This window comes from Oncorhynchus tshawytscha, linkage group LG21 (genome assembly GCF_018296145.1).
Source record: "Oncorhynchus tshawytscha isolate Ot180627B linkage group LG21, Otsh_v2.0, whole genome shotgun sequence".
In the NCBI taxonomy this organism is placed as follows: Eukaryota; Metazoa; Chordata; class Actinopteri; order Salmoniformes; family Salmonidae; genus Oncorhynchus; species Oncorhynchus tshawytscha.
The window spans coordinates 37,861,251-37,886,079 of NC_056449.1; the positions used below are offsets into that span (position 1 = coordinate 37,861,251).

Sequence of the window (24,829 nt, forward strand, 5' to 3'; positions counted from 1 at the left end):
CAGGATACATTCCAGTAGTCTACTCTTTAATTACCCCATACAGGACACATTCCAGTAGTCTACTCTTTAATTACCCCATACAGGGTACATTCCAGTAGTCTACTCTTTAATTACCCCATATAGGGTACATTCCAGTAGTCTACTCTTTAATTACCCCATACAGGACACATTCCAGTAGTCTACTCTTTAATTACCCCATATAGGGTACATTCCAGTAGTCTACTCTTTAATTACCCCATACAGGACACATTCCAGTAGTCTACTCTTTAATTACCCCATACAGGACACATTCCAGTAGTCTACTCTTTAATTACCCCATACAGGACATGTTCCAGTAGTCTACTCTTTAATTACCCCATATAGGGTACATTCCAGTAGTCTACTCTTTAATTACCCCATACAGGACACATTCCAGTAGTCTACTCTTTAATTACCCCATATAGGGTACATTCCAGTAGTCTACTCTTTAATTACCCCATACAGGACACATTCCAGTAGTCTACTCTTTAATTACCCCATATAGGGTACATTCCAGTAGTCTACTCTTTAGACCATAGGTGGAAAGGGCAGTACATTTGTAGATATGGGTGGTTATGATGTGGAACTGTAATTCACATCAAAGCAAAACGTAGCTCCCCAGAGGTCCCGCAGGAGTGATTTTATTGTGTGTGTTTGTTGGTGTGTGTGTTATTCCGGCATGTTCAGGTCACGTCTTTCCACAGAAGTGCCTTGATGAACTCTTATCTCCCTGTGCTCACTGATCTCAAGCTATTCCATCATAGTTTCCATCACGCAGTATTTTCAAATGCTTCGTTTGTAAATGGTGTCAGAATGTTGGAGTGTGCCCCTGGCTATCAGTCAATTAAATGTAAAAAAAAATAAAAAAAAATTGTGATTTGCTTAATATAAGGAATTTGAAATTATTTATACTTACAGTTTAACTTTTGATAGTTAAGTACATTTTATCAATTACATTTACTGTTGATACTTAAAATATATTTAAAAACAAATACTTAAAAAAAAACTTTTACTCAAGTAGTATTTTACTGGGTAACTTTCACTTCTACTCAAGTAGTATTTTACTGGGTAACTTTCACTTTTACTCAAGTAGTATTTTACTGGGTAACTTTCACTTCTACTCAAGTAGTATTTTACTGGGTGACTATCACTTTTACTCAAGTAGTATTTTACTGGGTGACTTTCACGTTTACTCAAGTAGTATTTTACTGGGTGACTTTCACTTCTACTCAAGTAATATTTTACTGGGTGACTTTCACGTTTACTCAAGTTTTGACATTTGGGTACTTTTTTTCCTACCACTGATCACTTTAGAGTTTAAACTGTAAGAGGTTTCTTTATTGCTATGCTGTTATCTATTGGGCAACCTATATTATAATGAACAAATCCATATTTATAGACATGGAAGCATATATCATTTCATTTGAATGATGGCAGCTATACGCTTCCATAAACAGTAGGCCCCCACACTAGTGCTGGGGAGTAGTAAACCACACGCAGTTCAACTAGTCGGTATTTATCTATATTTATATTTATTTTGATGTATTGAACTACTTTATAAAGTAACTTTAGTTCAGTAAACTATATTTTTTTCTTAAAAGTAGGTTTAGTGTAGCTTAACTTCTTCCAGTAGCTTGGTAAAAACAATCTTTTCAGAGTAGCTTCCACAACACTGCGTTAGAAACATAATTGTTGTTAGCTTCCTGTTTCCTAAATGGTGCAATACATTACTCCTAGAAACATCTGATCCATTTATTTACAACCTCAGAGGAGCTTTTGTGTATGTGGGTGAAAACACAAGACCTTAAGGAAAAACTGTTATAGAGTATACTGGATTTCTGTCTTCAAGGTATGCAGCACGGTAGTTCAGGTTGATCATGCTTATCTCTCTCTATCCCACCTCTCCAGCTAAACAAACTAAATCTGATGAAAAGTGTACTATTATACATGACCCTGTTGTTTACTTTTAAAAGATATCGCTTCTGTACTTCAGAGGGCCACTGCCAGCCTGCCATGCCCCTCTTTCTTCACTGCTCCAGCGAAACAAAAAGTCTAACCTAACCAAAACACCTTAACATCAACACAATGACAACTGGTATTTACTATCTTCAAGGTAGTTCAGAGGGCCACTGCTACTATGCAAAGCTTTTTCTCTCTCTCACTCCACTTCTCCAGCTAAATAAACAGTCTCAGCAGTCCCAGACGTAGCAGGGTGGAGGGGCCTCCATTCCCGGCCCCTGATTGGACCACAGGCCCCTGAATGGCTCCATTGAGCACCACAGGAAGAATTTGGGGATACTCTCTCTCTCTCTCTCTCTCTCTCTCTCTCTCTCTCTCCTCTCTCCCTCTATCTGCTTCTCTCTCTCTCTCTCTACTTCTCGCTCTCTCGCTCGCTCTCTCCCTCTATCGGCCTCTCTCGTTCCCTCTCAACTTCTCACTCTCTCCCTCTTTCCCTTGCTCTCTCTCTCTCTCTCTACTTCTCCCTTTCTCTATTTCTTTCTTTCTTTTAGGTCAGTAGAGGAATGTGTGTGATTTGGCTAAACAACTGACCACTCATTTCGCAGTCACGCAGCAAACCTCCTTCTCCCTCCCTCTCTCCCTCTCTCCTTCTCCCTCCCTCTCTCCTTCTCCCTCCCTCTCTCCTTCTCCCTCCCTCTCTCCTTCTCCCTCCCTCTCTCCTTCTCCCTCCCTCTCTCTTTCTCCCTCCCTCTCTCTTTCTCCCTCCCTCTCTCCTTCTCCCTCCCTCTCTCCTTCTCCCTCCCTCTCTCCTTCTCTCTCTACCCCCTTCTTTCATTTTCACGTCTTTCTCTCCTTGTTGCGTTCCCTGTGGTTCTGCAGTTGTGAACCTTGTGAACTGTTAATCTTTCAGTCAGTCAGTCGGTGGGTTCGTTGGTCTGTACATCACAGGAGCCATGGTGCCAGTAAACGGCTCAGGGGAGAAGTGGCGGCTGGTATTATTGGGGGCTTTCCTCATCTGTGGGTTAATCCTGGAGTTTGGTAAGTGACTTTATTTCCTCTCTGTGTGGCTGTGGATAATGTGCATTCCTAAACGTACACAAGGCTAGTGAGGTGCAGGAGGAGATTAGTAGATGGTTGCATTACTCTGACTTATTGTGAACTTCGATGGCATTTCTTGAGTTAGTTACATTTCATTTGATTTCACCTCATGCTGTCTGTCTGTATAGTAAATTCCTTTGGATGAACTTCCTGTTATTGCCCAAGTATGGTTACCAATGGCATACTGCAATGTTTTAATCTAACATCAAATCAACATTAGACTCTTCATGCGTTTAATTGTTCCATTGATCTGGAACATACTGTGCTTGTGACGATGGTTAAGTGTATTTCAAAGAATACAAATTCAATATTGGACACTTGCTCTGCAGGACAGTGCCAGCAGGATGAGCAGGAGGGACGGACCACCCCACCAGACCGTAAGCCCAAATCCAGTAAGGGTAAACCAGTGAGGGGAGCAGGTAGAGCCACAACCAAACCCAAACCCAGGGCTAAAGCAACACCGGCTCCCCCATCAGCAGTCAACCAGGGACCTGTTCACCTGACACAGGTAAGGTTGAAGACATTTCTAATTATTCACGAGAGAATGCCTTGTTTTGTGTTTTCATAGTCTTCAAGCTGCCATCTTCATACAAACCTGTACATATACATAGTGTACATTAAAGATAAGCATTATGAAGACAAATAAAAAAAACACTTGCATGTTTGAGATATTTGACACAATCAACAGATGTTGGTGGAGCAAATGTCTACTAATAATTACAAATTACAAACATTCACAAGAGCTCTGACGAAGCTTGAACAACACATAAGCTTGAACAAAAATAAGTGATACTAGCAAAAAGCAGTGTGAGGGCTTCTCTTGTGTTTTAACATAATGAACACTAAAGGTAAACCTGTTTCTCCTCCCTGGTTTATACCATAGGTGGTGAACAAGGGGAAGTTCCGGCGTGTTGCCGACAGTCTGAGCATCCGGTCGGGTGACACCCTGGAGCTGAGGTGTAAAGGGAACCCTGTTGAGTGGGGCGTTCCTGTTTACCTGGAGGAGGACGATGAGGGGAGACTCAGGTGAGACTCCAGGGGGGGCCTTGATGATGTGATGGGACAGGGTGCCATGGAAACAGGCCTCCGCGGCAACAAGGGCTCACTAGAAAAAGTGACCTGTCTCAATGTTGACTTGCCTGTATGAAACTTAAATAATTAAAACGACGTCTTGCCAGGATAGTCCAATGTTAGTTGCTGAGTCATCAAATCAAACTTCACTTGTGACATGCGACCTTACTGTGACATTCTGACTTACAAGCCGTTAACCCACTGTTCAGTTCAAGAAAGAGTTAAGAAAATATTTACCAAATAACTAAAGTAAAAAACAATAAAAAAGTAACATAATAAGATAACAATAACGAGGCTATATACAGGGGGTACCGGTACCGAGTCAGTGTGTGGGGGTACAGGTTAGACGAGGACATTTTGTACATGTAGGTAGGGGTGAAGTGACTATGCATGGATAATAACAGTGAGTGGCAGAGGTATAAAAACAATTGGAGGGGTGGGGGGGGGTCATTGTAAATAGTCTGGGTGGCTATTGGATTCATTGTTCATCAGTCTTATGGCTTGGGGGGTAGAAGCTGTTAAGGAGTCTTTTGGTCCTAGACCGCTATGACTTGGGTGAATGGAATCTCTGACACGTTTTTGGGCTTTCCTCTGACACCGCCGAGTATATAAATCCTGGATAGCAGGAAGCTTGTTCCCAGTGATGTACTGGGCCGTATGCACTACCCTCTGTAGCGCCTTGCGGTACGAGACCGAGGAGTTGCCTTACCGGTCGATGATGCAACCAGTCAGGATGCTCTCGATGGTGCAGCTGTAGAACTTTTTGAAGATCTGGGGACCCATGACAAATCTTTTCAGTCTCCTGAGGGGGAAAATGTGTTATCGTGCCCTCTTCACTACTGTCTTGCTGTGTTTGGACCATGATAGCTTGTTGGTGATGTGGACACCAAGGAACTTGAAATACTCGTCTCCCTCCACTACAGTCCTGTCGATGTTAATGGGGGCCTGTTCGGCCCGTCTTTTCCTGTAGTCCACAATCAGCTCCTTTGTCTTGCTCACCTTGAGGGAAAAGTTGTTGTCCTGGCACCACACTGCCAGTTCTCTGACCTCTCTATAGGCTGTCTTATCATTGTCGGTGATCAGGCCTACAGCTCTTGTGTCATCAGCAAACTTAATGATGGTGTTGGAGTCGTGCATGGCCACGCAGTCGGGGGTGAAAATTGAGTACAGGAGGGGACTAAGCACGCACCCCTGAGGAGCCCCCGTGTTGAGGATCAGCATGGCAGACATGTTGTTGTCTTCCCTTACCACCTGTGGGTGGCCCGTCTGGAAGTCCAGGATCCAGTTGCAGAGGGGGGGTGTTTAGTCCCAGGGTCCTTAGCTTAGTGATGAGCTGTGGGCACTATGGTGTTGAACGCTGAGGTGTAGTCACTTATAGATGAAGCCGATGACTGAGGTGGTATGCTCCTTGTGCCATTGGATGAATCCCGGAACATTTTTCAGTCTGTGCAGAAGAGTCCTATAGCATAGAATTCACGTCATCTGACCACTTCCGTAGTGAGCGAGTCACTGGTACTTCCTGCTTTAGTTTTTGCTTGTAAGCAGGAATCAGGAGGATACAATTATGGTCAGATTTGCCAAATGGAGGGTGAGGGAGAGCTTTGTACGCATCTCTGTGTGTTGACTAAAGGTGATCTAGAGTTTTGTTTCCCTCTGGTTGAACATGTGACATGCTGGTAGAAATGAGGTAAAACTGATTTAAGTTTGCCTGCATTAAAGTCCCCGGACACTAGGATGAGCATTTTCTTGTTTGCTTATGGCCTTATACAGCTCATTGAGTGCGGCTTAGTGCCAGCATCAGTTTGTGATGGTAAATAGATGGCTACAAATAATATTGAGTACTCTCTCGGTAGATAGTGTGGTCTACAGCTTATCATAAGGTACTCTACCTCAGGCGAGCAATACCTCGAGACTTCTTTAATATTAGACATCTCGCACCAGCTGTTATTGACAAATAGACATACAACCCCACCCCTCATCTTCCCAGACGTAGGTTCTCTGTCCTGCCGATGATTGAAAAAATCCTGTCAGCTCTATATTATCCGTGTCGTCGCACAGCCACGACTCGGAGAAACACAAGATATTACAGTTTTCGATGTCCCGTTGGTAGTTTAATCTTCCTGGATAGGCTGGATCAATAGTAGGGATGGTAGTGGAGGTTTAATCACCTGCCTACAAATTCTCCGAAGAATTCTCCTCTGCCCCCTTTTTCTCCGTCGGGGATATGGGCCCATTCCCAAGAAAGCAGTGTGTCCTTCGCGTTGGACTCGTTAAAGAAAAACATCATCATCTTTTGTTTGTATAGAGATGCTGTATCCTGTGTGGTGTGAGGGACTCATTTTTCATCTCTTTGTTTGTACTCATTTTCTCATCTCTTTGTTTGTATAGAGATGCTGTACCTGTGTGGCTCTGGTGTGATGTTTGTAGGCCTGTGTGGCTCTGATGTGAAGGACTCATTTCTCATCTCTTTGTTTGTATAGAGATGCTGTATGTAGGCCTGTGTGGCTCTGGTGTGAGGGACTCATTTTTCATCTCTTTGTTTGTATAGAGATGCTGTATGTAGGCCTGTGTGGCTCTGGTGTGAGGGACTCATTTCTCATCTCTTCGTTTGTATAGAGATGCTGTATGTAGGCCTGTGTGGCTCTGGTGTGAGGGACTCTTGTTTCTTTGTGTTCGTACAGGATGGTGCAGCATGACCGGTATGGCACCCTGACCCTGTCCAACTCTACAGGAGCAGACACTGGAGAATACACCTGCTTCCCCATGTACTGTGAAGACAGGGACTGCAGGAAGGTGTACGACAAGGCTGTCAAAGTCTTTGTCTTCTTCCCTGGTACTAAATCCCGGCCTCCTGACATAGGAGTTGTTACCATGGCTACGCCCCATAAGGCACCCTAGTTTCCATGTAGTGCACTACATTTGACCAGGGCCAAAAGACCCATTCTTTGTCCAAAGAAATGCATTTACATTGGGGTTGGAATTAGGATGAACTGAGACACAAGCCAGTGTAATCACCAGGTCCCAAAAAGCACCCTGTTCCTTATATAGTGCGGTACGTTTGATCAGGGACCCATAGGGTTCTGTTCAAAAATAGTGCAATATATAGGAAATAGGGCATCATATGAGCCACACTGTATAACAGTTGTCTGCCCCTCCCCCCCAGACCCACAGGAGCTGTTTGTCCCCTCTTCCTCCTACTATGAGGTCATCCAGCTGAGGACCAATTGGCCAACAGTCCTCCCCTGTCAGGTGACATCACCTGACGCCAAGGTGAGTTCAGAACAGATCTGGTGGGATTAGATTAGATAATACAGAATGACCTCTTTGAAAGTACATTTTTTGCTTTGATTTTTTAAAACTTAACAGTTATAGAGGTATATAATGCATTATATTATTATATATAATGCAAGGTTTCTTTTAAGTATGACGTTTGGGTACTTTTTCCCACCACTGCCTAATATGGACACTGTAGTCAAGAATATGGTATCCACTCACTACAAAATAATTAACGCACCTGGTCATCCTTAGGTGTCTCTACACCGGGAGTTTCCCCCGGTAGAGGTGGCGGTGGACGGGGCGGAGATCACGTTTAACGTTAAACAGGGATTCACTATCCACCGGCCCAAGCTGCACCACGCCGGGGAGCTGTACTGCGTTGCCAGCCTTGGAAACCTCAGGCAGAGCTCCGTCAAGTACATGCTCATATACGTCAACTGTAAGTCCGTGGATTCGTACCTTAAACAACAGCTAGCCTCTTCTCCAGGGGGTAGCCGACTCATAGAGTTGAAATGACTAGTGCGGGCATTCTTTGTCAACGTTCCTTGATGGGGGGTCTGGCAGACATATTGACTGTTATATATTAAATACAATTGTATTAGTCACACGCACCGAATAGAACAGGTGTTTCACCTTACAGTGAAATGCTTATTTACAAGCCCTTAACCAACAATGCAGTTAAGAAAATACCCCCCTCAAAAGTAAGAGATAAGAACAACAAATAATTAAAGAGCAGCAGTAAATAACAATAGCAGGGCTATATACAGGGGGTACTGGTACAGAGTCAATGTGGAGGCTATATATACAGGGGTACTGGTACAGAGTCAATGTGGAGGCTATATACATGGGGGTACTGGTACAGAGTCAATGTGGAGGCTATATACAGGGGGTACTGGTACAGAGTCAATGTGGAGGCTATATACATGGGGGTACTGGTACAGAGTCAATGTGGAGGCTATATACAGGGGGTACTGGTACAGAGTCAATGTGGAGGCTATATACATGGGGGTACTGGTACAGAGTCAATGTGGAGGCTATATACAGGGGTACTGGTACAGAGTCAATGTGGAGGCTATATACAGGGGTACTGGTACAGAGTCAATGTGGAGGCTATATACATGGGGGTACTGGTACAGAGTCAATGTGGAGGCTATATACAGGGGGTACTGGTACAGAGTCAATGTGGAGGCTATATACATGGGGGTACCGGTACAGAGTCAATGTGGAGGCTATATACATGGGGGTACTGGTACAGAGTCAATGTGGAGGCTATATACAGGGGGTACTGGTACAGAGTCAATGTGGAGGCTATATACATGGGGGTACTGGTACAGAGTCAATGTGGAGGCTATATACATGGGGGTACTGGTACAGAGTCAATGTGGAGGCTATATACAGGGGGTACTGGTACAGAGTCAATGTGGAGGCTATATACAGGGGGTACTGGTACAGAGTCAATGTGGAGGCTATATACAGGGGGTACTGGTACAGAGTCAATGTGGAGGCTATATACAGGGGGTACTGGTACAGAGTCAATGTGGAGGCTATATACAGGGGGTACTGGTACAGAGTCAATGTGGAGGCTATATACAGGGGGTACTGGTACAGAGTCAATGTGGAGGCTATATACAGGGGGGCACTGGTACAGAGTCAATGTGGAGGCTATATACATGGGGGTACTGGTACAGAGTCAATGTGGAGGCTATATACAGGGGGTACTGGTACAGAGTCAATGTGGAGGCTATATACAGGGGGTACTGGTACAGAGTCAATGTGGAGGCTATATACAGGGGGTACTGGTACAGAGTCAATGTGGAGGCTATATACAGGGGGTACTGGTACAGAGTCAATGTGGAGGCTATATACAGGGGGCACTGGTACAGAGTCAATGTGGAGGCTATATACAGGGGGTACTGGTACAGAGTCAATGTGGAGGCTATATACAGGGGTACTGGTACAGAGTCAATGTGGAGGCTATATACAGGGGTACTGGTACAGAGTCAATGTGGAGGCTATATACAGGGGTACTGGTACAGAGTCAATGTGGAGGCTATATACAGGGGGTACTGGTACAGAGTCAATGTGGAGGCTATATACATGGGGGTACCGGTACAGAGTCAATGTGGAGGCTATATACAGGGGGTACTGGTACAGAGTCAATGTGGAGGCTATATACAGGGGGTACTGGTACAGAGTCAATGTGGAGGCTATATACAGGGGGTACTGATACAGAGTCAATGTGGAGGCTATATACAGGGGGTACTGGTACAGAGTCAATGTGGAAGCTATATACAGGGGGTATTGGTACAGAGTCAATGTGGAGGCTATATACAGGGGGTACTGGTACAGAGTCAATGTGGAGGCTATATACAGGGGGTACTGGTACAGAGTCAATGTGGAGGCTATATACAGGGGGTACTGGTACAGAGTCAATGTGGAGGCTATATACATGGGGGTACCGGTACAGAGTCAATGTGGAGGCTATATACAGGGGGTACTGGTACAGAGTCAATGTGGAGGCTATATACAGGGGGTACTGGTACAGAGTCAATGTGGAGGCTATATACAGGGGGTACTGGTACAGAGTCAATGTGGAGGCTATATACAGGGGCACTGGTACAGAGTCAATGTGGAGGCTATATACAGGGGGTACTGGTACAGAGTCAATGTGGAGGCTATATACAGGGGGTACTGGTACAGAGTCAATGTGGAGGCTATATACAGGGGGTACTGGTACAGAGTCAATGTGGAGGCTATATACAGGGGGTACTGGTACAGAGTCAATGTGGAGGCTATATACAGGGGGTACTGGTACAGAGTCAATGTGGAGGCTATATACATGGGGGTACCGGTACAGAGTCAATGTGGAGGCTATATACAGGGGGTACTGGTACAGAGTCAATGTGGAGGCTATATACAGGGGGTACTGGTACAGAGTCAATGTGGAGGCTATATACAGGGGGTACTGATACAGAGTCAATGTGGAGGCTATATACAGGGGGTACTGGTACAGAGTCAATGTGGAGGCTATATACAGGGGGTACTGGTACAGAGTCAATGTGGAGGCTATATACAGGGGGTACTGGTACAGAGTCAATGTGGAGGCTATATACAGGGGGTACTGGTACAGAGTCAATGTGGAGGCTATATACAAGGGGTACTGGTACAGAGTCAATGTGGAGGCTATATACAGGGGGTACTGGTACAGAGTCAATGTGGAGGCTATATACAGGGGTACTGGTACAGAGTCAATGTGGAGGCTATATACAGGGGTACTGGTACAGAGTCAATGTGGAGGCTATATACAGGGGGTACTGGTACAGAGTCAATGTGGAGGCTATATACAGGGGGTACTGGTACAGAGTCAATGTGGAGGCTATATACAGGGGGTACCGGTACAGAGTCAATGTGGAGGCTATATACAGGGGGTACTGGTACAGAGTCAATGTGGAGGCTATATACAGGGGTACCGGTACAGAGTCAATGTGGAGGCTATATACAGGGGGCACTGGTACAGAGTCAATGTGGAGGCTATATACAGGGGGTACTGGTACAGAGTCAATGTGGAGGCTATATACAGGGGGTACAGGTACAGAGTCAATGTGGAGGCTATATACAGGGGCACCGGTACAGAGTCAATGTGGAGGCTATATACAGGGGGCACCAGTACAGAGTCAATGTGGAGGCTATATACAGGGGGTACCGGTACAGAGTCAATGTGGAGGCTATATACAGGGGGTACCGGTACAGAGTCAATGTGGAGGCTATATACAGGGGGTACCGGTACAGAGTCAATGTGGAGGCTATATACAGGGGGTACCGGTACAGAGTCAATGTGGAGGCTATATACAGGGGGCACTGGTACAGAGTCAATGTGGAGGCTATATACAGGGGGTACTGGTACAGAGTCAATGTGGAGGCTATATACAGGGGGTACAGGTACAGAGTCAATGTGGAGGCTATATACAGGGGCACCGGTACAGAGTCAATGTGGAGGCTATATACAGGGGGCACCAGTACAGAGTCAATGTGGAGGCTATATACAGGGGGTACCGGTACAGAGTCAATGTGGAGGCTATATACAGGGGGTACCGGTACAGAGTCAATGTGGAGGCTATATACAGGGGGTACCGGTACAGAGTCAATGTGGAGGCTATATACAGGGGGTACCAGTACAGAGTCGATGTGCGGGGGCACTGGTGTCGAGGTAATTGAGGTAATATGTACATATAGGTAGTTATTAAAGTGACTCTGCATAGATAATAACAGAGAGTAGCAGCAGCGTGGGGGGTCAATGCAAATAGTCTGTGAAGCCATTTTATTAGCTGTTCAGGAGTCTTATGGCCATCTGTGTTGTCCCCTGCTGCCAGACCCTGTGGCGCCCCCGACCCCAGTGATCCAGGCGACCTCCAACTCTGTGGCCATTGGTCAGAACCTACAGGTCACCTGTACTGTGATTGGAGAACAGGACGTGGTCATAGACTTCACCTGGGAGTACCCTGGGCAACAGGTATGTCATTGTGCTAACTGGGTCTGCTATGCTTGAGTTCAATAATTTATCATATCAATAGCTAGAGTAGGATTACAGGACAAGTGCAATACTCTACCTCCTGTTATATGATGTGAAACCTCTTGACAGAAGCTATACACTTAACCACTTAGCTATACACTTAGCCATACACTTAGCCACTTAGCTAGCCACTTAGCTATACACTTAGCCACTTAGCTATCTACTTAGCCACTTAGCTATACACTTAGCTACGTACAGTACAGAGAGGCTATGTACAGTGCAGAGAGGCTACGTACAGTGCAGAGAGGCTACGTACAGTGCAGAGAGGCTAAGTACAGTGCAGAGAGGCTACGTACAGGACAGAGGCTTAGGACAGAGGCTACGTACAGTGCAGAGGCTACGTACAGTGCAGAGAGGCTACGTACAGTACAGAGGCTAGTACAGTACAGAGAGGCTACGTACAGTACAGAGAGGCTATGTACAGTGCAGAGAGGCTACGTACAGTGCAGAGAGGCTACGTACAGTGCAGAGAGGCTAAGTACAGTGCAGAGAGGCTACGTACAGTGCAGAGAGGCTACGTACAGTACAGAGATGCTACGTACAGTACAGAGAGGCTACGTACAGTACAGAGAGGCTACGTACAGTGCAGAGAGGCTACGTACAGGACAGAGGCTACGTACAGGACAGAGGCTATGTACAGTGCAGAGAGGCAGTACAGAGGGCTACGTACAGGACAGAGGCTACGTAGGACAGAGGCTACGTACAGTACAGAGGCTGCAGTGCAGAGAGGCTACGTACAGTGCAGAGAGGCTACGTTGTAGAGGCTACGTGGACAGAGGCTTACAGTGCAGAGAGGCTTACAGTGCAGAGAGGCTATGTACAGTGCAGAGAGGCTAAAATTGTAACCTGCTTCTTTCTTTGTGCTGTGTTTGTATGTCTGACTGTGGTTGTGTGTCTGTGTTGTGGTTGTGTGTCTGTGTTGTGGTTGTGTGATCGGCAGATCGGCAGGCCTCTGTACACCCAGGACAGTGTTCATCCGGACGGAGGGGGTCTGGGGAGGCAGCAGTCCCAGACCGTCCTCCTGGTGGATGAGGTGAGGGAGGTGGACGGAGGGCCTTACACGTGCACCGCCCAGAACCTGCAAGGCTCCAGAACCACCTCCACCACCATCAAAGTGCTAGCGGCTGCTGCTAAGGATAAGGTCAAAGACAAGCCCAAGCCTAAAAAACCCTGAGAGTCAATAGACTACAGATCAGAAATGGGAGAAGGATGGCATAGCCACGAAGGAGAAGGAAGTAGCCTATCAAGATGGAACTGGAACTGTAGAATGAGTTGGTTCTAATTCCATGGGTGGAACCTTGCTTTAAATGACCATTCTACTCCTGACGTTACTATGTACGTATACTGTGAAGCTATAGGGCTCAATGAGTGAGCTCTCAAGTAGCTCATGGATATTAAAACAGCCAGTAGTTACCACACACACAGCATAGAAGGTTTACACAGGGCGGAGGGAAAGAGAAAGCTGGGCGGAAGAATGCAAATTGGGGAGAGAGAGAAAGGGAGTGGGGGAGTGGGGGGTATAGAGAGAGCCAGATAGCATTCTGAGCATCTACATTGTAGTGCATGTATTTTGATAGACATAATTAATAGAATATAGACATAATAAATAGAATAGAACAACGCTCCCGTATCACTGCAGATTTAAAGGACCATCATCAGACCTTCACCTTCTTTGGTGTGCGTTTCTATGTTGCAAGTAGTGTTCCTTTTTTACTCGTGGGAATATCTCCTCTCCAACTTTCCACCGCCGACAAGTTTCTCTAGTGTTCTCTCTTCCTACTTCCTGTTTGTCTCAATAAAGAAATGTTTTCGTAGACTACACATAACCTTCTGTAATGTGTTTTTAATTGTCTGACGGTCAGATTGTGTCATGGACCAATACAGGTCAATATGAGGCATCATTTTGCCATGGTGTACGACAGAGTGACAGAGCCTGTGCCCCAAATGGCACACTATTCCCTATATGGTGCACTAATTTTGACCAGAGCCTTGTGGGGACAACGACTATGTTATATTGGGTGGTACAGAGAGATAGAGATCACAAACAGTCTGAACGTAACGGTTGTTTGTTTGGTTCAGGTGTATCAGGCTCAAATGAAGAGTCCGGAAATCTTTAACAATCAATAGCTTCATTAACTTCAAATCTGTGCTAAAAGTGGGTTTGAAATGAAACCCGCCGAAATGTACAAAACAAATTCAAACAAATAGTGAGATTTTAATATGCAAAAGGTGGTACACAGAGGTGTCATCTGGGCTGTTCAGCCGCTATATTGACCTTCACTGGCAAGATCCTCAAGGTGAAGGTCTCACACCCACTGCTCAGACACGGAAAGACTTTCTCTGTGAAGGTGTCTGTGAACGTGTGGAGGAAGTTCGTTGTAATGCGGATCAGAGAAGGTCAGCGTTCCTCTGTCCCAGTCCAATGTCACTCTGATCTTCAGGGGCTCCTGTCTCAGCTTCAATGAGAGGGTGATGAGAGGTTCGGGGACAGAGCGTACGGTATAAACTCCTCCATGTTGTTCTAATCTCCAGCCTCCCTTCCTGGACACGACCTTCCTGGACACAGACTCCTCCCCCACCCCCAGGGCCCAGTCACGGATGTAGTCATATCTCTGGAGATATTCATTCCTGACTTCCACGTCCCAGGTGTGTGTTCCCGAATCGAAGCCCTCAGAGCCCAGGATTCCTTCATAGAGGTTGAACCTCTCTGAGGTGTCAGCAACCGGCGTCTCCATCTCTTCTCTCTCCTCAGAGTTTCTGGTTCTGAATGGGACCATATCGGGGTACACCAGCAGGTCTGGATGGGCCGTGTTGGGGTCCAGAACCACCGGATCTGAACACAGAGAAACAGACCGTGTGTTATTGTACTGCATAATAATGACAATGTATGGGTATGTTTTTGCACATAAATGTGGTAACTCTACCACATAAAGACAGTAGCTCTACCACATAAATACAGTAGCTCTACCACATAAATACAGTAGCTCTACCACATAAACACAGTAACTCTACCACATAAATACAGTAAGTCTACCACATAAACACAGTAACTCTACCACATAAATACAGTAACTCTACCACATAAATATAGTAAGTCTAACACATAAATACAGTAACTCTACCAGATAAATACAGTAGCTCTACCACATAAATACAGTAACTCTACCACATAAATACAGTAACTCTACCACATAAATACAGTAACTGTGGGCTGTATTCCATTTTTATTTTACCCTGGTTGACTGAGAACACGTTCTCAAATACAGCAACAACCTGGGAAATAGTTACAGGAGCGACGATGAATGAGCCAATTAGAAGCTCGGGATGAGTAGGTGGCTGTGATGGTCAGATTGGGAATTTAGCGAGGACACTGGTGTTAACACCCTTATTTTAACGATAAGTGCCATGTGATCTTTAGTGAACACAGAGAGTCAGGACACCCCTTTAATTAACATCCCATCTAAAAGACCCCACCCAACACAAGGCAATTTTTTTAGACCAGAGGAAAGAGTGCCACCTACTGGCCCTCCAACACCACTTTAAGCAGCATCTGGTCTCCCAACCAGGGACCGACCCTGCTTAGTTTCAGAAGTAAGCCAGCAGTGGGATGCAGGGTGATATCAAGCCTGTCGCTGAAGCGTTACCGATCGCGTAATACAAAGGTAAAGGTCATTTTGATTGAACGGGTGCCTTTACGTTTCAGTCACCATGTCATGTTGAACTTCCTCAATACGGACGGAATAATATGTCTCTTTTTTTTTGTTGCACAGTGTGTCTGTGATGTCATCTCTGTGATGACATCACAAGAAGAGGAGAGAGAGAAGAACAGGAGAGAAGAAGAGGAGAGAGAGAAGCAGAGAGAGAAAAGAAGCGGAGGGAGAGAGAGAAGAAGAGGAGAGTAGAAGAAGCGTAGAGGAGAGAGAGAAGAAGAGGAGAGTAGAAGAAGCGTAGAGAGGGAGAAGAACAGCAGAGAAGAAGAGAGACAGGAGGCAGCTCATTTACCCGGCCTTGTGTAGAATGGCCTTGTATCTCTGCAGAAAGGTAACATGGTCCCCCTCTAGATGCTCCTCTACAGCTTGGATCTTGTCTGAAAGAATTGAGATTATTTTGCTAATCTCCTTAGTCTTCTCCTTTACCATCCAAGTCTTCTCCTTCTCTTCCTCTATCAGAGCGTCTATCCTGGCCTCCTTTTCATTTATGAGAAGCTGATGAAGATGTTGAAACTCTTTCTTGATTTCCCTGTGTGTCTCTGCAGCCTGTGTCTGGAACACCCCCCCCCAGCCTCTACTCTCTCCTGGAATCAGACAAACACATGAACGGCCCTTTGTACACAGTAAAACATAACTGTCTAACTCAGTAAATTAATTGAGTAAAGTCAACTCAAAGAATTGCAAAGTTATACTATATTAATAAGTTATAAGCAATAATGATTGCAATAAGTCAAAGCAACTCTATCCCTTGTAATTTAAAGGTAGATTCGGTAATATGACATCGTTGAACATATTGAGGCGACTTCCTGCTTGCTTACATTGAGACACGGCCACATTGGGAAGAGCCAATAGGGGCAGACATTGAGACACGGCCACATTGGGAAGAGCCAATAGGGGCAGACATTGGCTGATTTGAATGATTGTTGTTGTTGTTGGTTTCTGTATCCAGGAATAACTCACCCCTCTGTGTACAATGACGCCATATGACCGATTCTACCTTCAAATATCTCAGATAGGCTATGGGCTGATATCGCCGAAGTATCGCGGGAAGATCTGCGTTAAAATTGGGAAGATAATTTCAGATCGCGCCGTCATATTATACACAGCGTTTATAAAGGAGATCTTCAGCGCTACGGATCGAATACAACCCTATACAGTATTTCTTGTCCTACTTCCTGGTCCTGAACAACTTCATCTATGGGACAGAACTTGTGTCCAATGTCCCTCGTCTTGAGTCGCGACACACCAAACAGACAGGCTGTTCATCCTCCAGACAGAAGAGCTTGAGTTCTGCTTTGTGTTGACCACAGAGCCTCTCAGACCCAGGCTCGGCATCTCTAGAGCCCGGCATCTCTAGAGCTCGGCATCTCTAGAGCCCGGCATCTCTAGAGCCCGGCATCTCTAGAGCCCGGCATCTCTAGAGCTCGGCATCTCTAGAGCCCGGCATCTCTAGAGCCCGGCATCTCTAGAGCCCGGCATCTCTAGAGCCCGGCATCTCTAGAGCTCGGCATCTCTAGAGCTCCTCTCCTGCAGGATTGATTGATTTTTACAATTTAAATAAATACATACTCATCCCTATGGGCTCTGGACAAATGCAGTGCACTAAAAAAGGGAATAAGGTGAAATTTGGGGAACATTATTTATCATAGGCAGATCTCATAGGTAGATCTCATAGGTAGATCTCATAGGTAGATCTCATAGGTAGATCTCATAGGTAGATCTCATAGGTAGATCTCATAGGTAGATCTCATAGGTAGATCTCATAGGTAGATTTCATAGGTAGATCTCATAGGTAGATCTCATAGGTAGATCTCATAGGTAGATCTCATAGGTAGATCTCACAGGTAGATCTCACAGGTAGATTTCATAGGTAGATTTCATAGGTAGATTTCATAGGTAGATCTCATAGGTAGATCTCATAGGTAGATCTCATAGGTAGATCTCATAGGTAGATCTCATAGGTAGATCTCATAGGTAGATCTCATAGGTAGATCTCATAGGTAGATCTCATAGGTAGATCTCAGGCAGATCTCATAGGTAGATCTCATAGGTAGATCTCATAGGTAGATTTCATAGGTAGATCTCATAGGTAGATCTCATAGGTAGATCTCATAGGTAGATCTCACAGGTAGATCTCATAGGTAGATTTCATAGGTAGATCTCATAGGTAGATCTCACAGGTAGATCTCATAGGTAGATCTCATAGGTAGATCTCATAGGTAGATCTCCCACCTGTAGGAACCTCTCACACAGCCTCTTCAGGCTGACTGCTGGGAAAGGCATGGAGGATCTCTTCCTACAGACTGGACACTCCTGATGGTCTTTATGCTTCCAGTACTCCTCCATGCAGGTCTTACAGGCACTGTGGCTGCAAGGGAGAACCACAGGATCCCTGAAGATATCATAGCACACGGGACAGAGGAAATCATCTTCTTGGAAGAAGGACCCAGAGGCCATTTTGTCCCTCGGTAAAAGTGTCCGTTTCTCTGTAATGGCTACTGGAACAAGAGAGACACAAGTTCAAAGGTCAAAAGGTGAGGTACACTTTTATAGTTGTTGAGGTGAACCTAAAAAATGTTTTTATTTGTTACACTGTATCCATTCTGTTAACATGTTTCGAACTATTCTTTCTGGCTGTATCCCAGTACCCTCATTGAACTGCTCCTGGACTAAGAAGTCATTCAATAGAGATTCTTCAATCTCCATTGAGGATATAGTTTACGACTAACATGTTTACATCCGCCATTTATCATGTCCAGTAAGCTACATGTTTTACATGGCTTCAACATAGATCTAGGAGGAAGAACAACGACCAAACAAATGATATATGCACAGTCACTTTAACCATATCTACATGTACATACCACCTCAATCAGCCTGACTAACCGGTGTCTGTATGTAGCCTCTCTACTGTTATAGCCTCGCTACTGTTATAGCCTCGCTACTTTTATAGCCTCGCTACTTTTATAGCCTCGCTACTTTTATAGCCTCGTTATAGCTACTTTTATAGCCTCGCTATAGCCTCTCTACTTTTATAGCCTCTCTACTTTTATAGCCTCTCTACTGTTATATAGCCTTTTATAGCCTCTCTACTGTATATAGCCCCTCTACTGTATATAGCCCTCTACTGTATATAGCCTCACTACTGTTATAGCCCCTCTACTGTTATAGCCTCGCTACTTTTATAGCCTCGCTACTTTTATAGCCTCGCTACTTTTATAGCCTCTCTACTGTTATAGCCTCTCTACTGTTATAGCCTCGCTACTTTTATAGCCTCGCTACTTTTATAGCCTCGCTACTTTTATAGCCTCTCTACTGTTATAGCCTCGCTACTTTTATAGCCTCGCTACTTTTATAGCCTCGCTACTTTTATAGCCCCTCTACTGTATATAGCCCCTCTACTGTATATAGCCCCTCTACTGTATATAGCCCCTCTACTGTATATAGCCTCACTACTGTATATAGCCTCGCTACTTTTATAGCCTCGCTACTTTTATAGCCTCTCTACTGTTATAGCCTCTCTACTGTTATAGCCTCGCTACTTTTATAGCCTCGCTACTTTTATAGCCTCGCTACTTTTATAGCCTCGCTACTTTTATAGCCTCGCTACTGTTATAGCCTCGCTACTGTTATAGCCTCGCTACTTTTATAGCCTCGCTACTTTTATAGCCTCGCTACTTTTATAGCCTCTCTACTGTTATAGCCTCGCTACTTTTATAGCCTCGCTACTTTTATAGCCTCTCTACTGTATATAGCCTCTCTACTGTATATAGCCCGCTACTGTTATAGCCTCGCTACTTTTATAGCCTCGCTACTTTTATAGCCTCGCTACTTTTATAGCCTCTCTACTGTATATAGCCCCTCTACTGTATATAGCCTCGCTACTTTTATAGCCTCGCTACTTTTATAGCCCCTCTACTGTTATAGCCTCGCTACTGTTATAGCCCTCTACTTTTATAGCCTCGCTACTGTTTATAGCCTCGCTACTTTATAGCCTCTACTGTTATAGCCTCTCTACTGTATATAGCCTCGCTACTGTTATAGCCCTCTACTGTTATAGCCTCGCTACTTTTATAGCCCTCTACTGTATATAGCCCCTCTACTGTATATAGCCCTACTACTGTATATAGCCCCTCTACTGTATATAGCCCGCTACTTTTATAGCCTCGCTACTTTTATAGCCCCTCTACTGTATATAGCCCCTCTACTGTATATAGCCCCTCTACTGTATATAGCCCCTCTACTGTATATAGCCTCACTACTGTATATAGCCCCTCTACTGTATATAGCCCTCTACTGTATATAGCCTCGCTAATTTATAGCCTCGCTACTGTATATAGCCCCTCTACTGTATATAGCCCCTCTACTGTATATAGCCTCACTACTGTATATAGCCCTCTACTGTATATAGCCTCTCTACTGTATATAGCCTCTACTGTATATAGCCCCTCTACTGTATATAGCCTCGCTACTGTATATAGCCCCTCTACTGTATATAGCCCTCTACTGTATATAGCCTCACTACTGTATATAGCCCCTCTACTGTATATAGCCCTCTACTGTATATAGCCTCGCTACTGTTATAGCCTCTACTGTATATAGCCTCTCTACTGTATATAGCCCTCTACTGTATATAGCCTCTTTTTACTTTTTTATAGCCTTTGTATATAGCCCCTCTACTGTATATAGCCCTACTGTATTAGCACTACTGTATATAGCCTCTACTGTTGTATAGCATCTCTACTGTATATAGCCTCTTAGACTGTTATAGCCCCTCTACTTTCACTGTAAGGTCTATAGCCCCTGTTGTATTTAGCATTTCACTGTATAGGTCTACTACACCTGTTGTATATCAGCATTTCACTGTAAGGTCTACTACACCTGTTGTATTCAGCATTTCACTGTAAGGTCTACTACACCTGTTGTATTCAGCCCCTCACTGTAAGGTCTACTACACCTGTTGTATTCAGCATTTCACTGTATCTACTACACCTGTTGTATTCAGCATTTCACTGTATCTACTCTACTGTATTAGCCTCTCACTGTATATACCTCTCTGTATTCAGCATTTCACTGTATATAGTCTACTACACCTGTTGTATTCAGCATTTCACTGTATATAGTCTACTACACCTGTTGTATTCAGCATTTCACTGTAATAGTCTACTACATAGCTGTTGTATTCAGCATTTCACTGTATAGGTCTACTACACCTGTTGTATTCAGCCTTTCACTGTATCTACCATCTGTTGTATTCAGCATTTCACTGTAAGGTCTACCTACACCTGTTGTATTCAGCCTTTCACTGTAATAGTCTACTACACCTGTTGTATTCAGCCTTTCACTGTAAGGTCTACCTCGCACTGTATATTCAGCCCCTCTACTGTATATAGCCCCTACTACATATTTGTATAGCCTGGCTACTGTATATAGCCTCTCTACTGTATATAGCCTCTCTACTGTATATAGCTTCGCTACTTTTATAGCCTGGCTACTGTATATAGCCTCTCTACTGTATATAGCCTCTCTACTGTATATAGCCTGTCTTTTTTACTGTTGTTTATTTCTTTACTTACCTATTGTTCACCTAATACCTTTTTTGCACTATTGGTTAGAGCCTGTCAGTAAGCATTTCACTGTAAGGTCTACTACACCTGTTGTATTCAGCATTTCACTGTGAGGTCTACTACACCTGTTGTATTCAGCATTTCACTGTGAGGTCTACTACACCTGTTGTATTCAGCATTTCACTGTAAGGTCTACTACACCTGTTGTATTCAGCATTTCACTGTGGTCTACCTACACCTGTTGTATTCACATTTCACTGTACAGGTCTACCTACACCTGTTATTCAGCATTTCACTGTAAGGTCTACTACACCTGTGTATTCAGCATTTCACTGTAAGGTCTACTACACCTGTTGTATTCAGCATTTCACTGTAAGGTCTACTACACCTGTTGTATTCAGCATTTCACTGTAAGGTCTACTACACCTGTTGTATTCAGCATTTCACTGTGAGGTCTACTACACCTGTTGTATTCAGCATTTCACTGTAAGGTCTACTGGGGGTGTTGTATTCAGCATTTCACTGTGAGGTCTACTGCACCAATTGAGATTTCACTGTAAGGTCTACTAACCTGTTGTATTCAGCATTTCACTAAAGGTCCTACACCTGTTGTATTCAGCATTTCACTGTGAGGTCTACTACAACTGTTGTATTCAGCATTTCACTGTGAGGTCTACTACACCTGTTGTATTCAGCATTTCACTGTAAGGTCTACCTACATCTGTTGTATTCAGCATTTCATTGTAAGGTCTACCTACACCTGTTGTATTCAGCATTTCACTGTAAGGTCTACTACACCTGTTGTATTCAGCATTTCACTGTAAGGTCTACCTACACCTGTTGTATTCAGCATTTCACTGTAAGGTCTACTACACCTGTTGTATTCAGCATTTCACTGTAAGGTCTACTACACCTGTTGTATTCAGCATTTCACTGTAAGGTCTACCTACACCTGTTGTATTCAGCATTTCACTGTAAGGTCTACTACACCTGTTGTATTCAGTATTTCACTGTAAGGTCTACCTACACCTGTTGTATTCAGTATTTCACTGTAAGGTCTACCTACACCTGTTGTATTCGGCGCACGTGACAAATACACTTTGATTTGATTTGAAGGCACTTACCAACAAACAGCCAGAAGATGAAGAATCGTCCTCTGTGGTAAGTCCAGCAGCAGGAAGTACACTTTACTGAATACAAGTCTATCGGTTTAAGTATCTGGAAGGAGCTTAAATACTACAATGTAAAAGTCCCAAGTTCTGCAATCTCATTTATCATGGATGTATGTATAGGTGTGTGTGTGTGTGTGTGTGTGTGATGGGGGGTCTCATTTGATTCAGGATAGAAGGCGGTTGGGGGTGTTTCAGCCAGTGATTGGTCTTGGGGGTTACATGCCCAATGAGACCTGAGGTGTTACCAAGGGTGGGAGGTGAGAAAGGCCCTGTGAAGGAGATAGGGTAAGAAGGGGTGTGTCATGAAGTGGTACATTGAAGGTGGTCATGCATTTGGTTGCTTGTCATCACAGTGGTCTCTGATTGGTGGTCAGTTAATTGTCATCACAAATGATGACCACCAATCAGAGACCACTGTGATGACACACAAATGATGGTCCACCATCACAGAGACCTCTGATGATGACACACCAAATTTGACCACACCAATCATCACACTGATCTCACCAAATGATGACACCGAATATGATTGGTGGTCATCAATTGGAGAACACACAGTCTCTGATGATAGTGGTCTCTGATTGGTGGTCATCATTTGGTGTGTCATCACAGTGGTCTCTGATTGGTGGTCATCATCACAGTGGTCTCTGATTGTGTGGTGTGTCATCACAGTGGTCTCTGATTGGTGGTCATCATTTGGTGTGTCATCACAGTGGTCTCTGATTGGTGGTCATCATTTGGTGTGTCATCACAGTGGTCTCTGATTGGTGGTCATCATTTGGTGTGTCATCACAGTGGTCTCTGATTGGTGGTCATCATTTGGTGTGTCATCACAGTGGTCTCTGATTGGTGGTCATCATTTGGTGTGTCATCACAGTGGTCTCTGATTGGTGGTCATCATTTGGTGTGTCATCACAGTGGTCTCTGATTGGTGGTCATCATTTGGTGTGTCATCACAGTGGTCTCTGATTGGTGGTCATCATTTGGTGTGTCATCACAGTGGTCTCTGATTGGTGGTCATCATTTGGTGTGTCATCACAGTGGTCTCTGATTGGTGGTCATCATTTGGTGTGTCATCACAGTGGTCTCTGATTGGTGGTCATCATTTGGTGTGTCATCACAGTGGTCTCTGATTGGTGGTCATCATTTGGTGTGTCATCACAGTGGTCTCTGATTGGTGGTCATCATTTGGTGTGTCATCACAGGGAGGTCAGACTTTCTCAGGTGGAACAAACGTAAACGTTCTCCTTTCTTTCAGTGCTGAATTGAAAGTCATTGAGAAAACTGAAAGGTGACATTATGTATTTTTTCACAAACATTCTTTCTGAATTTTAATGTCATCCAGTTTTTCACAATGGACATGTAATCTGATTGGTGGTCATCATTTGGTGTGTCATCACAGTGGTCTCTGATTGGTTTTTCACAAAGTACATGTAATCTGATTGGTGGTCATCATTTGGTGTGTCATCACAGTGGTCTCTGATTGGTTTTTCACAAAGTACATGTAATCTGATTGGTGGTCATCATTTGGTGTGTCATCACAGTGGTCTCTGGTTGGTTTTTCACAAAGTACATGTAATCTGATTGGTGGTCATCATTTGGGTGTGTCATCACAGTGGTCTCTGATTGGTTTTTCACAAAGTACATGTAATCTGATTGGTGGTCATCATTTGGTGTGTCATCACAGTGGTCTCTGATTGGTTTTTCACAAAGTACATGTAATCTGATTGGTGGTCATCATTTGGTGTGTCATCACAGTGGTCTCTGATTGGTTTTTCACAAAGTACATGTAATCTGATTGGTGGTCATCATTTGGTGTGTCATCACAGTGGTCTCTGATTGGTTTTTCACAAAGTACATGTAATCTGATTGGTGGTCATCATTCGGTGTGTCATCACAGTGGTCTCTGATTGGTTTTTCATAAAGTACATGTAATCTGATTGGTGGTCATCATTTGGTGTGTCATCACAGTGGTCTCTGATTGGTTTTTTCACAAAGTACATGTAATCTGATTGCAGTTTTTTTTTGCAGGTAACAGTCACAGTTTTTTCTGGTACATGTAATCTGTTACTCCCCAACCCTGTGTATAGGGAACATTTTTATTCAGTTAAGTCAGTTAAGAACAAATTCTTATTTACAATGACAGCCCAGGAACAGTGGGTTAACCTGCCTTGTTCAGGGGCAAGAGCGGCAGATCTGTACCTTGTCAGCTTGGTGATCCGAACTTGCAACCTTTGGTTACTAGCCCAACGCTCTAACCCCTAGGTTACCCTGGGTGCCCCATTTGATCACACAATAGAATCCTGCTATTAAAATTTAAATGTACTGGATATCAGAGTTTATTCTTAGAATACCTCCTCTACTACCACCTAGTGGTAGACCTAGGTA

At 44.3% G+C, this 24,829-nt stretch overlaps 1 protein-coding gene and 1 pseudogene across 1 annotated transcript; one reads left to right on the plus strand and one right to left on the minus strand.

The window, feature by feature from the left end:
* The first annotated feature begins 2,739 nt into the window (after positions 1-2,739).
* Positions 2,740-13,813, plus strand: LOC112247709 (platelet-derived growth factor receptor-like protein). The gene is made up of 8 exons (XM_024416539.2): positions 2,740-3,015; positions 3,405-3,583; positions 3,959-4,101; positions 6,828-6,979; positions 7,310-7,416; positions 7,675-7,861; positions 11,793-11,932; positions 12,933-13,813. Exons 1-8 carry the CDS (start codon positions 2,931-2,933, stop codon positions 13,164-13,166), a joined length of 1,227 nt encoding a protein of 408 aa, XP_024272307.1. The 5' UTR covers positions 2,740-2,930; the 3' UTR covers positions 13,167-13,813.
* A 424-nt stretch (positions 13,814-14,237) lies between these two features.
* LOC121840356 lies at positions 14,238-17,053 on the minus strand (annotated as a pseudogene).
* Between the last annotated feature and the right edge of the window lie 7,776 nt (positions 17,054-24,829).